We start from the raw sequence: 16004 nt of genomic DNA on the forward strand, positions 1-16004 counted from the left end.
TGATTGATTTAATAATAGGACCAAAATTCTTTATTCTAAATCCTTAGTGATGGATAATTTTCAGGATTCAAAATATTTTATAAATTAGAAAGAAAATACAGTGTAATTTGTTACATAAACATGGTCTGGTTTAACAACTCAAAAATCAAAGACATGCAGAACAACTGGACTAAATTAAAAGCAAAGAAGTTTCCTGAATACAATCGAATGCTTCAAAGGCCAGAGTAGCAGGGACAGGAGTTTGGGGACCATGGTTTCAGGGGACATCTAGGTCAAATGGCATAACAAAATGTTTTCAGAAAACGTTCTGCATCCCACTTTGGTGAGAGGCAGCTGGGGTCTTAAACGCTAGCAAGTGGCCATCTAAGATGTATCAATTGGTCTCAACCCACCTGGAGCAAAGGAAAATGAAGAACACCAAAGACATATGGTGAAGATGAACCTAAGAGACAGAAAGGGCCACATAAGCCAGAGACTCCATCAGCCTGAGACCAGAAGAACTAGATGGTGCCCGGCTACCAACAATCACTGCCCTGACAGGGAAAACAACAGAGAATCCCTGATGGAGCAGGAGAACAACAGCATGCAGATCTCAAATTCCTATAAAAAAGACCAGGCTTAATGGTTTGACTGAGACTAGAGGGACCCCTGGAGGCCATGTTCCCCGGAACCTTTCTTAGCCCAAGATTGGACCCAAGCCCGAAGCTAACTCTCTAGACAGGGATTGGACTGGAGTATAAGATAGATAATGATACTGGTGAGGAGTGAGCCTCTTGGCCCAAGGAGACACATGAGACTATGTGGGCAACTGCTGTCTGGAGGTGAGATGAGAAGGAAGAGAGGGACAGGAGCTGGTTGAATGGACGCAGGGAATACAGGATGGAGAGGAGGAACGTGCCGTCTCATTTGGGAGAGAGCAGTTAGGAGTACATAGCAAGGTGTGTATAACTTTTTGAATGAGAGACTGACTTGATTTGTAAACTTTCACTTAAAGCACAATAGATAAAAATTAAAAAAATAAATCAAAGACATGGCTATGTCTGCACCAAAACATAAAGAGTATAAATTGCCTCACGTCAGTTCAGGTTAGGTTTTTGTCACTAAATGAATTTGTACAACCCTTATGAAAAAACAGTTGAATTTAAAATTTTTTTTGGATATTTTGGTTGTAGGTAAAGAATTATGGGGTTATCAGTTAAACAAACGGAGAATTTCTTTTGTTTAAATTCCAATCAATCATGAAAAAAATGTTTTCGTTTCTTCTATCTCTCTCATTATTATTATTTTGCTTTTTAGCTCAATTCTGTTGCTTGTATAAATAACTGTAAATGAATTATATATGCTTCAGGAGCAAGAACCTTTATGTGTATTTCATTTAGTTTCAATAAAAATGCATTCAGATAGATGATGTTATCCCCACTTTACAGATGAGAAAATTGGGGCTTAGAAAAGTTAAATTGCTTATAAAAAGTTAAGTTGTGATGGACCCCACATTCAAGCACTTGACATTCAAACTACTTGACTGCAGAGTCCACTGTACCACACAGTCAATAGCAGCAGAGCCAAAGACATAAATAATATCTAGATTAACAAACCAAACCAAACCCATTGCCTTCAAGTTAATTCCAACTCACAAAAGATTTTCATATAACTTTAAAGAAAGTAACTGGAAGAATATACTACCTCAGCATTTCACCTAACGATATATCAGCATAGAAACTTTGGATAAGCTATTACTTTGTCCAAATAAATATTTAAATATTTCATTAATACATAAAACACATATTGTAGGTGTCCAGAAACCAACGTATTGAGAACGGCCAAGAAGAAAATCCGCAGGGAAGGTCCTTTAAATACTGTCTTGCAAGGCTCTTCAGCTGGATAATGGGAATAAGCCACTGTGAACACCTTCAATTAAGGCAATAAACGTATGGGCGCAAGAGCGCACTGGTGTTGGAGCTGATTTGGGTAACTACGGCAAATACAGAAAAATGTATCCTTCTGTGCAGGTTTCCATTACAACCAAAAGAGATCTAGGAACTAGAGCTTATTATTATTATTGTTATTACTTAGCTTTCAAATATATTTTATTTTTTCACTGATTTTTTACTCATTGATAAGAATTCAGAATTTCTCAACTAAATTGCCCTTAATAATGGCTTTTCAAGCTTTCCTATTGTTTTAATTCTAAACACTTCCCTGGGGTGCTCTTTTTGCATTTCCCCCTACGATTTCGTTAGGTAGCAAGTCATCATGTCATAAATAAATGACAGTTTTGTTTTAAATAACATTTTTTAAAGAATTACAGAGTGTAATTTCTACAAATGAGATGTCGAATAAATACTAAACTAGAAATTTTCGTGCAGTATAGTTAAAAAAAGTATAATTAGAGCTCTAAAAATTGACATCCTACTGTCTTCAGAATCCAAAACTACTTTTTAGAAACAATGTTTTTCCATGGGACCCCTGCACTGAAGGACTGGACTCAGTATTTTGCTCCCTGGTTTGCTGTGGACTTGAATGAACAATTTCTAATGAGTGGGTCATGTCGCATATTCTAATCTTCAACTCATTGGGTTGGAACTCTGTCATCTCCACTATAAACCTCTGTATATACAGTTGCCGAAGGTACCAGTAATTGTACTGCTACGTCATGTGACCACTTTCTTCTTGTGATTCTGATTTAAATTTTTATGCATGAGTCTTTGGTTTGCTTATTCCTTGCTTGATCTATCCTCTACTAATAAGATTTAATACTGCTTATTTAGAATTCAGCCAGATTAAAAGGGGAAGTTCCTTGTAGGGACTCCCTCAGAGGGAGTCTATTTCTCAGGAAAGGGAGCCTGAAAATATAAAATACAATTCATATTTTTTATATTATTGAAAAAAATGCCAATGGAGAAATGACCAATATCATAGCTTCCTCCGATAGGAATTATGTTGTCCATATATTTCACATCACTCATTAACATACCTTGTTAATGTAATTTTTACAATTATAATCATAGAGTCTTATAGGTATGAAGGACCTTAGCATTTATCTTGCCCCTTCTCTTGGTTTTCTCTAGATTCCTTCAGGGAAACCCATTGCTAAGCTAGAAAAGAAATAATCTTATTTGTAAAAGCCTACTGAAATAAATAACCCATCTCCTTATTCCATAGTATAGGTTCATTTGTTCTTAATGAAGTTAATGAATGGATGGCTCCTGTCCCCTCTGCATATGTCTTTCATGTACTTAGAACCTATTACTCAATTTCCCTTTAATTTTTCTTTCCTATGTGCAGTCAGTTCAGTGCTTTATTTTCATCTGTTTCTCTCTGCTATTCACGACCAACTTTAAATCGTGAGCCCAGAGCAGGAGCCTTCTAATTCCAGACTAGTAGGAAAAATCATCCGGGAGGTTAAATTGGAGTGGAATATGAGGCTAAAAGGGTGCTAGTCTGAAACAGCTAGAGTTGCCCCCCAGAGACCTTAGATCTAAAAATGTAGTTTGTCTAGAAATAAACTGTTACCCTTGCAGGTTAACTTAGCGATGATTTGGTATAAGGAAAAATTGTAATATAGTTTGGAATTTGTGGGCAGTGAAAGGAAGAGGTAGTAGCCACCCAACACGTGATTTTAATTGCCAAGACTGAATTCCATTGTTTTCCAAGATCTTAATAGCACTTACATTTTAATATCTCATTTCTAATGTGACCTTACAACCTTCTTTGGGACAGTCCTGGTACATACGGGCAGTTCCTGTGTGTTATTAGCTCCTCCCTTTCCCCTCAGTATGTCCAGGTTTAGACAATAAATTACACAGTCACACTACAGTCATTGCACATTCTTCCTCACTCTCCCTAGTTTGTACTTGTGTGCTTGGTTTTTCCTCTGCTTGCATTTTCCCTTGCATTGATCATCAGTGATTTGTTTCTGGTCACTTCTCGGCTTTATTAAGGTCTTTTAATAGTTCAATTGTACATTCCAGGGAGATGGTTGTCCCCTTCACTTAGGATCATTTTCAGCTAATTTAATAAAACTTTTGGATACTTCATTATCTAGGTCAAGGACAAGAACATTGATACCTAAGCCAATGGTCTTTGGAGCGCCGCTCTTCCCCCTGCCCCATCCTGCCCTCAGTTTTTATTTCCTTTCCTCTCTGTCTCCACTGTCACTTTTCATCCTTTCCTTACCGTCCAGTTGCCACTGACTGATTAATCTTCAATTTATGACTTAGTATCTTTCAAGCAATTACTGTGTGCTAGGTCCTGTCCAGAGGTGTGACACTCCTGTCAGCTTTGTGCTGAAACACTGTATATCAAATTGTATTTTCTCAGTTCATAGATTTCGTATCCCCCTGGGGGCACTGGAAATAAAACAATTTCCACAGTTTTTATTCAATCATAGTGCATTATATAACTCTGACAAGTCTTTTTTGTCCTGAAGTCATGCTTGCACTTTTGTAAGGAAAACTCAAGAAAACTTACAGATGAGCTACTGAATTTTTCAACATTTTCACCTTGTATTTCTTATGGGAAATGAAAGTTTCTAAACTCTTATCAGGAGCTAGTGAAAAAGTGAGCATGCTCTGCTCACTACTGATTCTTACTAATAATGTCTTTCTCCAGGTTGAAGTGAGTCAAACCTAAAAAAATAACACCCTAAACATTAGGCAATGTTAACCTTCTAGCTGTGATTTAATATACATAAATTCTGTAAAAATTAATTTTAATTTCTTCACACACAATTTAAAGATGTTTTAGCTAACTAAAATGCTTTCTTTTAGCTTGTAAAGAACTACAAGTACGTGAAAGAAGTCTCATGGCATACATTATATGAAATTTTATTTATGATGTCTTTATACTATAAAGAGTCCATGTAGCAACATGATAAACATGACTGATAACACTGAATTATACACTTGAAGAATGTTTCTATGGCAAAAAATTTGTCACATTTGTATATTTACCACAATAAAAAATAAGATAAAGCAAAGGAGGAAAAAAAAAGATACAACACAAACACTATTGTGAGGACATTCGAAGCAGGTAATGTGATGATCAAACCCTTCTGTAGTGTTTCTGTTATTCGTGGGGGGCTATCACTAATGTTCGACCTTGATACAGATTTTTCACTTTAATATTTTAGCACCGTGAGATGTCCTGTGGTATGCTTAAATCCATTTAAAAATTAGCCATTCCACAGGGTGTCTTCGTACACAATTGGGGACCAAAAAAAGGTTCTGTAAAGAATTATATGACTGGGTAAACAACAGAGATTGCAGTCTGGAGCCTGAATTCATGCATCAAAAATGAAGAGTGTTTAAGTAGATTTTTGTCAACTAGCAACTGCCATTTCAGTCTGAGCATTTCACCACCTCGTTCTATGCCATCTGTCTCATAGAGAGCAGTTCATCTGAAACCCCAATGTGCAGCGTTAAAATTTCATTAACAATGAACAGAATATTAACGTGTCTGGCAGTGCTATTTTTCTCTCTCCAAATTTCGGTGTTAATTTGGAATGAAGCAGATAAAACTTATTCTAGTTGTTTAATTAAGAACCTTGGCTAATATATACCATTAGCAGCTAAAATTATGTAATAACACATGGAATTTAGTTTAATAATGCTGTATGATTTTTGCGATTTAAACATATATGGATTATAGCTTTGCATTAGGCTAGTGATTATTTGTAAAAAAAAAAAAAAAGCACCAAACATTTTATAAAACCAATTTCCCCAAGATTCTGACTTTGCAATTCCTTTTCCTTTTTGCAGAACCACATCACCGCCTTCGCAGAAGTCACATGATATTGAAGCAGATGGTCTGTCACTGCATTGGACATCATCCCTTTTCACCATCCACTCATAGCGCCCAAAGTTTGTTTGATCACAAAAGAAGTTTTTAAAGTCGGCTAATAGTTTTTATAATTTTAAAATCAGTGGCAACCTATCTGTTTCCCCCACTAGACTGTGAGCTCCTCGAGGGCAGGACTGTGTCTTTCTTCGCTGTACCCCCAGCACCTACAACACTGCCTAGCACAAAGTAGGTGTTCAATAAAAAGTTGACATCCGAATGAACGAATTAATTCTTAAATAAAATGTTTGCTTTAGTTTCTCACAGCATCGTTGCAGCTATGTGAAAAGAAACTCTCCATTTGGGATTTCTTATAAAAGCTAGTTAAGCTTTTTATTTTTTTCATTTATCTGTTCAGCAGTATGCCATATTTAATTTGAAGTGGACTTTGAAAGTCATGGGGGTTTTTATTTTGATGCAGCATGACATTATTTCCATTCTAACAGATTTCAGTGTGTGAAATTACTTTTAGAAAGTATGTTCTTTACTAAAATAATGTTTGCACATTATATCATGCTCTATTTCACTTAAAATACCACTCATACTATACATTCTAAGACTGGTGCTTCTGCTTTTGAAGGGGAAAAATGCCAATTTTTACTGTAATAAGTAATGTATCATAATTAAAAATTATTTATTTGGACTTTTTTTCTGAACATTGTGGTTTGATTTTAGACTTCACAGTGTTTGAATGCAGGCAGTATTTAAGATGATTTAAATGAGTCAATTCAGCAATGGTACACATTACTAAGCAATCTTCTCTTGGTAACAGTGTCTCAAGAGTAATTAAAGGCTCCATTCCTAGGCTTGTTTACTAGTCAAGATTCCATGTAGTTTAAATGGGAAAGAACCACACCCTGACACATAATTTACGTGATATAAAATGGTTAGCATATTTACTTTTCATTTGTGTAGTACTTTATAGTTTACAAAGTACATGTATGTTCATTATTTCATTTAACCCTCAGAATAACCCCATGTAAACGTTAAGCGTATGGCTTTAGTTTTATAGACAAGAAAAATGAAACCAAGACAGGGTAAATAACATGCCCAGTTCCACACAGCAAGTAAGACGCAGGGTTATAACTTAAATTCAGGTTTTCTGGCCCTGAACTAGTATTCTTTTCAAATATGCCACAGCTGCCGTATTTTGAACACATCGAGGCCTTTCGGAGGTCAGTAAAGTCCTTTAAAACTACCTATGTTTTAAAAAATTAAGAAATGCCAAAATAGAATTACAAAAGCTATGTGGTATTTTAATAATGAACACTTTTAAGATATGCAAATATATAATGATCTATTTATAATTCTATTTAACAATAATGTCAAAAGCCTAGATGTGAGACTCTTTGTCTAGGCAAAGCCTACATCAAATGGCTCTCTTGCCACCCTCATCCCTGGTCCTCAAACCCCAACTCCTCAGGAGAGGCCCTGAGGAACATACTTTCTATTGAGCATGTGGAATTAAGGATGAAAACCATGATAATATAAGGAAGACGAGCCGTTCAGTCTACTCCTCAACAATAACCACAACCTTTAAGACTGCCTTTAGTAGCTCAGGATTATATGAGCAGGAGTTAATTGACTGAAATGAATCTTTCCAAACTTGACAGTATTACAGAAAATAAACTGTTAAATTGCCTCTGTCTTTTCAGCAGAATTCAGCAAATAAATATAACCAAAGACTTGTCGATTACTCCCAATAGATGTTACTTGCCCATTTCCATCATTATGGGAGTCTGAAAAATTCTACTAGCAACAAAAAGAAAAAAAAATTTTTTTAATCCTTATTTTTACCAGCTCCAAAACTCCATGGCAATTCAATTCTATTGAAGTTTAGAGTCTGAAAAGCTTGGAATAGCTTGACCCTCTTTGAAGACGTCTTTAGGCAATAACAGCAGTAGGGAATCACTGGGAACGGAAGTGAAGAGGATGATCAGACAGTCCAGGGAGGCTTTCAGAGTTCGATCAGTTCTGTCACTTGTAGGGGGAGGAAGATGTGACAGTCTGTTCCATAAAGATTTACAGTCTTGGAAACCCTATAGGGTCGCCATGGAGTTGGAATCGACACCACAGCAATGGGGTTTTATCAATTGCAGCAAAATTTTTTTTCAGGGAAATGTGAAATAAGCAGGAATGCTTTTTCCTTTTGGACCCTTTGCCTTCGAGGCGATTTGACTCAAAATGACCCTTTAGTGTAGAACTGCCCCACAGGGTTTCCAAGGCTGTAAACCGTTACAGAAGCAGACAGCCCCATCTTTCTCCCGTGGAGCTGCCAAGCTTTCAGTTAGCAGCCAAGCAGTTAATCGCTGTACCCCAAGGGTTCCTTTTCCTGTTGAAAGCCCTACCTAAATACTGACATGTCAGTTGTATCTTTGCCCCTAGTAAAACCTGGCCTGAATGCAGGAGTTATAACTTCTTAAAAAAAAAGATTTAACCCAGCATCAGAATAAGGTAATTTGTAATATTTAAAGGTCATTCATTGGCCCAAGATGATGCGATGAATGATTCTGCCATGAAGGAAATTCAAAAGACAGAAAAAAAAAAAAAGATCAAGTTGCATAAAGCCAGCAAAGAGCCCTTAATCTTGATGCTGTTACTGAGAATAATGAAAAACACACTAAAGGAAATATTAATATGTAAGTATGTACATATGTAGTCTAGTCAAAGCAGGCAAACACATGTCTTTCTGATAAAGACATCTCCTTTTTATTCTAGTTACTTGGGGCCCAGGTCAGTATAAATTGGTCAACCTGAAAATTTCAGTAGCCTCTGTTTGCATGGCAGAAATTCTGCACGTGTTTTATCTGAGTCCTAAGATTATCTAAGATTATTTAAAAGGCTCTTTTATGTTAAAAGAGAGGTGAACCTTCTTTGACAGACTTTGTGGATGTCACTTCTAACTGGGCCTCTCTTTTCTCAGGATCTACCCTAGACAAATATCTCAGTTACATTCACCATATCGTTTCCTTTGTGAAAGAAGCAGTCGGGGAGAAAATAATTCTCTGCTGTGTATTGTATTTTTCAAATAAAAATTTAAAAATTAAATTTAAAAAAATGATTTTTGATTTTTTTTCCCCATGTTTTAGTTCTTTATTGGGGGTGCAGGAATAAAGAATGTTAAGGAATATATAAGACATAATTGTTGGAGGGCTTGGAGAATGTTTGGAAATAGATCACAGTGCTCAGATTAGACCACTTCCATAGGCAGCTAAATGATTCTCCGCATCCCATGGGCTATCATGAGAGTTTACCCACCTTATTTGCATATCACAACCGTTTAGCAACTAGTCAGGACACTGGACAGGTACACCGTCTACTGCATAATCCTCCCTGTGTTCTTACATGCTTTCTATGTTTGTGCAGGTTGCTGAGGAATGGATGGAAATGATTTTACTTCTGCCTCTGGGGCACCATTTATTACATTTTGATTGCATACTCTAAAAAGTTGCCCTGGACACATATCAATGGCTCTATTTCCACCTCACAAACATTGACCTTTTTTGTAATTTGCCAAATATGGGCATTCTAATGAATTTTGTGAATTACAATTAAAAAAAAAAATCTGTTGAGAGAATTACTCCCAGATTTTAAGGGAATAAGTCTTCTCCTAAGAAGAAAAATTAGATTATTTAAATTCTTTCTTGTTGCCTTTACTTTAGATTAACCAAAAGATCAACAGTTCAAACCCACCAGCCACTTCTTGCAAACCTTACAGTTCCCAACATCGATGGTACGCTAAAGGTCTACATAAAGTTACAGTGGTAAAACTGGCCTGAAGCTAACCTGCTACCTGTTATCAAGAATAAGCAAAGGACATTTACATATATTACAGCAACAGCTAAGGTTAATTAAAAAAAAAAAAAAAATTGCTCCTTAAACAACATACTGTTATTTGACTAGAGTTAAATTTAAAAATACCTAAAGCTTTGTGACTTAGAAGCATTTACTATCCCTCACAAGTCTGTGTTTTAACTATTTTTCTCATATGAGTTGGGCTCATTCATGCATCTGCAATTAGGTAGATAGCCCTGTGGGTCTTAGCTGGACTCATATATGGGGTTGTCTGACTCTAGGCTGGTCTAGGATTGCTTCCCTAAGGACAACTGGGCTTTCCTTTTTGTGGAATCTTAGCTATAGTTTCTATCAATCTGTAACGTAAAAGCTTTGTAACTTTATGAGGATTAATTATTAGATCTCCTTTTACTCCGATTATTCATTCACTTGTTTTTCTCTGTCCAAATTAAGAAATACTGGTCTTGTAAGTGGATAGAATATGTTTGTATCAGAGCGCCCCCTCAATAATTCAGACTGTTGGTTGGAAGAAGGGGAGCAGAAGGGGAGTAGTCGTTCAGGAAAAGTGATTTTTTTCCGGATAACTGAGCTTGATACTTCAGGCAATCTTTGTAAATTAGATTGCTCAAATTTTGACTTAGTAGGTAAATATACATGATTTAACCCACCCAGCTTTTGCACATGAATCATTTTTGATGCTCTAATAAAGTAAAACTCTTAGGAGTTATGAAGAGCTATGTAGGGGAGCATATAGGGGAGTTTATTCCCCCAACCTAAACAATCTCAGAGGCTGCGATTGTGTATTTGATATTTCCCTATTCACCTTCCTTACGGCTTTCTCTGCCCTCTGCTGTTAATTCTCGTTATTTCTTGTCTTGAAAACTATCCTAGCAACCTTCTCAGCCACTTCCAGTCTGCTGTTCATTGTCTTAAAATTGTCTCTTTAATAGTTATGCCCTACAGAAGAACTAAAGGACGTGAAAGAAGCCCAGTTCGCCGTGGTGTTGTTGTATCAAAAATTAAGTCAGTTATGTCAAAGTGGACTCTACTCCTCCCTTAAGAAATAAAATGCTTGGGCTCTGTGGTAGCTGTTTTCATTGCTCATGTTACTCTGATTTATTTGTTGTGTTTCTGATTTCAGGTAGCTCTCTATGGTTTAGATTAAAGTCATCTGATCATCAAAAATGGGGCCATGATTATATATTTGTTCTGGGTAAGTATATCTTGATGAAGGATATTTTTCTCACTACTAAAAATAAGAAGGTGCAGCATGAAATTTCCTGATGTCATGTTAAAGCATAATCAGAAAGAGCCCAAATAGATGTCAAAAAATGTTTGCTATCTTAGAGGATGATTTAAGCAACTGGTTCAATGTTAATACAGTTTTATTATAAATGAGATTTAAACCTTTGGGGTCCTAAATTGCAATGATTGAATGTGAAACTCCACTGCTGTGAAAATTTCAAACTCTCTCACTTTATTTGTGATTGAGTGCTTCGTGTGATAGGAGAACCACTTGTATATTATACCAGATAATTCAGTGATATGGACCTGTTATTCTTAAATGGGAAATTCATAAGACATATGGTGACAGCATCTGGGATTATATCCAGACCGCTTCAGATGACTTTACAGAAATGCTGAAGACATATGGACATCCCAGTTGGGCCAACATCAAAAGAAACTCTGATACTGTTCATATTAACGGTATATATTAAAAAGGAGTGACGCTGCTATTTTTCAACTTTTTTTTTTTTTCTTTTCGCTGGATCTTTTTAATTCAACAGATTTCCAGAATTGTTGTAAGGATAGCAGAAGCAATGGTAAGAATATTTCTTTTCTACCCAGATTAATCTAGATGTAGGTACGGAATTGTCATACATTATTTGTACTCTGATAAAAACTTATGTTTTTTTTTTTTTTAATTTTGACTAAAATGTGTTTGTTTTCTACCCTGGATAATAAACCAGGCAAGAACTTCTATTCCTATTTACTTTCTGTGGTATTCTGGAATAGTGGAAAAGGAACAGGCAGAATTGGATTTGATCGTAGGTGTCTTCATCATTAGTTTTATGGTTTAGACCATGTTATTGAAACCTACTAATACCTATGTCAGTCAGGTTGCAGTAGATTACAGTAACAGGCCCCCAAATCTCAGCCAAAAGTAACTAATGCTTATTTCTGGCTCATACTATGTGTCCATCAAGGGTCAGCTGGAGATTCTGATCTATTTAATAGCCATTATTAATTGAGACCGAGGCTGAGAGAGGAAAAAATTTTTGGAAAATAGTCCCTAACTATGGTAGAGGGAAAACAGACCAGTGGTGAGATGCCCTTGCCTCTTAATAGTGTGCCCCAAAGAGACACATCACTTCTGCTGCTTTCATTGGCCAAAGCAAAGCACATGTCCACACTTGGCTTCGGTGGAGTGTGAAAGTGCCAGGAAGGGAGAGACAGCACCAAGAATCTGTAAATAATCCCAATGACCATCTGTCAGAAATGATATGGACATAAATTGAAAGTCGTTAATTCCTTCATTTATTCATTCAACAATGTTTACCCAGCCCCTACTATGGGCCAGACAATGTTTCAGACACTAGCCACGGAGCAATGCACAAGACAAAGCCCCTGCCCTCAGGGAACTTTCATTTTATTGGAGAAGTCAGCAAAACAAAGAAGAAAATAAATTTGTAATATAGTTTTAGGTAATTATAAGTGTTATGAAGAAAAGTCAAGCAGGGAAAGAAGATGGAGACACAGACTTTGGAGCGGGGATACAGGGTGGATATTTTAGGCAAGGTGTGCAAATTTCCTAACACAGTGCAAATCAAGTGTGGGCACCCAATAGAGTTTTCTTTCTTCCCAGCATCCTAGTTGTTAACATCAACAGAAAACTCAAAGTAAACTTTGCAACTATTAAATTAACATTAAAAAAAATCATTAAAATTCTCAATTCTGGAAAGGAAGTAATACGACTGATACACACGTATATTTCTGCTGGCAGCGTAAATCCCTTTGGAAAGCTATTTGGCAACATATTTGATGAGCCACTAGAATGCTCATAACCTTGACCCAGTAATTTTATTCCTGGGAATTTGTCTCCAAAAGTGATATAATAATCACAAAGATTATTGTTGCAATGTTATTTACGATAGCAAAAACAACCCCAATGTAAGCAATAGGGGAATGATTAAATGTATTATGGCTTACAAATTATATAGAATATTGCATAGTCATTAAAATTATAATTATGCAGATTATGCAGTAAGAGGAAGAATGTTTATGATACAGTTTTAAATTAAAAAAACAGGAGGTAAATTATACTTCATGATTATTATTATGTAAAAATCATATATGTAAATGGGCAAGATTAAAAGAGAATGTGAAAAAGTGAAATCTAGAACATGCAAATTTGTGGTAATTAAATAATATATTTTAGTTATGTCTTTACCATCAACAGTGTCTAAAAAATACTTCTACAGTATTGTTCGTGTAATGAATCCAAAATTATAATTAAAAGGGACATGGGGAAAAATTCTCTTCACAATGGGCTTGATTTTGAATGGAATCCTAATACTTCAGTGATCTAATCTGGTTGAATTTATCTTATACTACAGTGTAACCCTGAAATCAGCAATTCTGTTATGAACAGTGATGTCTATATTAAATTACTATTGTAAGTGATGCCCTCTGTCTTAAAAAAATAGATCCTGAAACTTAATGAATGACATAATCAGCTGTTAACTTACTTCTAATAAAAAAAAAAAATTTTTAATACAATATACTAAAATAGGATTTTATAGTTTAAGATATTTCATATCTAAGTTGCTAAAGTTTGGGAGAAGAGCATACATGCCCTTATTGTTTCAAAATAAATAATGGACTAGGGCCATTGGTTTTCTAACAAAAGGGGGCAATTTTTACCCCAGATGATATTCAGCAACACCTGGAGACATTCTTGGTTGTCATAACTGGAGAGGGGCTACTGGCATATAGTGGGAAAAGGTTAAAAAAAAAAACAGAAGCAAACCCATTGCCATCAAGTTGATTTCACGTCATAGCAACCCCATTGAGTTACAGAGTAGAATTGTTCCATAGAGTTTTCTTGGCTGTAATCTTTATGGAAGCAGATCACCAGGCCTTTCTTCTGTGGTGCTGCTGTGTTCAAACCACCAACCTTTAGGAGCACAAACCATTTACACCGCCTAGGGACCTAGGTAGAGACCAAGGATTCTGTAACATCCAACAATGTACAGGAAGCCCCCACAACAAAGAATTATCTGGTCCTAAATGTTCATAACACTGAGATTGAGAAACCCTGTGCTAGTCAGTGGAAAGACCATGAGGTTGACAATAAAGAAAGCCAGCTTTAAGTTTTAATTCCACCACTAAAAAGGGTGGCCTGCACTCTTAGGAATACATCCTAGAGAAAAAAGAACTGTCACAAGAATAGATGTATGCACACCCATGTTCACTGCAACATTATTCACAATAGCAAAACGATGAAAACAACCTAGATGCCCATCAAGAGACAAATGGGTAAACAAACTATGGGACATACACACAATAGAATATTATGCAACAATAAAGAATAATGAATCTGCAAAACATCTCCCAACATGGATGAACCTGGAGGGCATTACGCTGCATGAAATAAGTCAATCACAAAAGGACAAATACTATATGAGACCACTATTATAAAAATACATGGAAATGTTTCCACACACAATCTTTCATGGTTACAAGGGAGGGGAGGGGTAGGGAAGGAAAAACATTAATTAGTTAGTAAATAAGTAGTAACTTTGGTGAAGGGTAAGACAGTACACAGTACTGGGAAAGTCAGCACAACTTAACCAAGGCAAAGTCATAAAAGCTTCATAGATACAGCCAAATACCCTAAAGACAGAGCTGCTGGGCTGAGGGCTAGGGACCATGGTCTCGGGGGACATCTAGCTCAATTGGCATAACATAGTATATAAAGAAAATGTTCTACATCCAACTGTGGTGAGTAGTGACGGGGTCTTAAAAGCCTGCGAGTGGCCATCTAAGATCCATCTACTGGTCCCATCCCAGCTGGAGCAAAGTAGAATGAAGGAGACCAAAGACACAAGGAAAAGGTTAGTCCAAAGGACTAATGGACCACAACTACCACAACCTCCACCAGACTGAGCCTAGAACAAGCAGATGGTGCCTGGTTACCACCACCGACTACTCTGGCAGGGATCACAATAGAGGGTCAACAGTCAAATACATACACACAGACACACACACACACAAAGACCAGGCTTACTGGTCTGACAGAGACTGGAGAAACCAGGAGAGTATGGCCCCTGGACAGTCTTCTAACTCAGTACTAAAGTCACTCCTGTGGTCCACCCTTCAGCCAAAGATTAGACAGATCTATAGGGCCAACGATAACGCATGTGCAGGTTGTGCTTCACAGTTCAATCATGTATGTGAGACTCATGGTCACACCAGCTGAAAAGCAAAGACAGGAAGGCACGAAGGGACAGGAAAACTGTAGGAATGGAAACAGGGAACCTGGGGTAGAGAAGGAGAGAGTGTTGACACATCGTGGGATTGGCAACCAAGGTCACAAAACAATTTGTGTATTAATTGTTTAATGAGAAATTAATTTGCTCTGCAAACTTTCACTTAAATCACAATAAAAAAATAAATAAAATAAAAAAGGGTGGCCTGGAGCTGGCCACTTAAATTTTGTCTCTCAATTTCCTTATATGCAAAATGGAGGTAAGTTATATCTATCCTACCTCACAGGGTGGTTCAAAGAGTAAAATGGGAGACATATTGTTAAAGTGCTTTAAGAAGCTAAAATGTGCCATATAAATTAAGAACAATTAGGAACTAACTTATGAACAATTGCTTTTGACACTTTGAATTTGTCACATTTCCCTGGAGAATATTAATGAAAACCATGACAAAATTATACCACTTTTCTGACAGTCTGCATATAAATAATCTAGCTTCCTTAATCAATTGTCTGTCCGTTTTCTGTGTTTGAATTTCTACATTGTCACTGGCTCCTTAATCTCCACTACGAAACATGCCCAGGATCTTTTGGTTACCTTCCTTCCACCCAAGCTCCACCTCAAGTTACCACTTCCCCTCTCCCACTTCTTACTTGTTACTTACAATTTCTCACCTCCCATTCACTTCACTGCCAAGTGTCATATAACACACCCATTTCTTCATTGCAACTGCTCAGAGTAACTTCGACCTCCCATACATATAGCTTCCGGCAGGAACACGGGTATTAGGCTTGAGCCTCTGTCATCAAGAAAGGGACTGCCTAATTTTTGTATGAGAGACTGACTTGATTTGTAAACTTTCACTTACGGTATAATAAAAAT

At 36.7% G+C, this 16004-nt stretch overlaps 1 protein-coding gene across 1 annotated transcript in view; it reads left to right on the forward strand.

Annotated features, from left to right (window-relative positions):
• Positions 1–5967, forward strand: part of PLPPR5 (phospholipid phosphatase related 5) — a 156729-nt gene extending 150762 nt beyond the window's left edge. Inside the window, exon 6 of the mRNA XM_049875761.1 lies at positions 5760–5967. Within this exon, the coding sequence (XP_049731718.1) occupies positions 5760–5792 (33 nt within the window). The 3' untranslated portion in view covers positions 5793–5967. The remainder of the gene's footprint in view (positions 1–5759) is intronic.
• The last annotated feature ends 10037 nt before the right edge of the window (positions 5968–16004 follow it).

This window comes from Elephas maximus, chromosome 3 (assembly GCF_024166365.1).
Source record: "Elephas maximus indicus isolate mEleMax1 chromosome 3, mEleMax1 primary haplotype, whole genome shotgun sequence".
Taxonomy (NCBI): Eukaryota; Metazoa; Chordata; class Mammalia; order Proboscidea; family Elephantidae; genus Elephas; species Elephas maximus.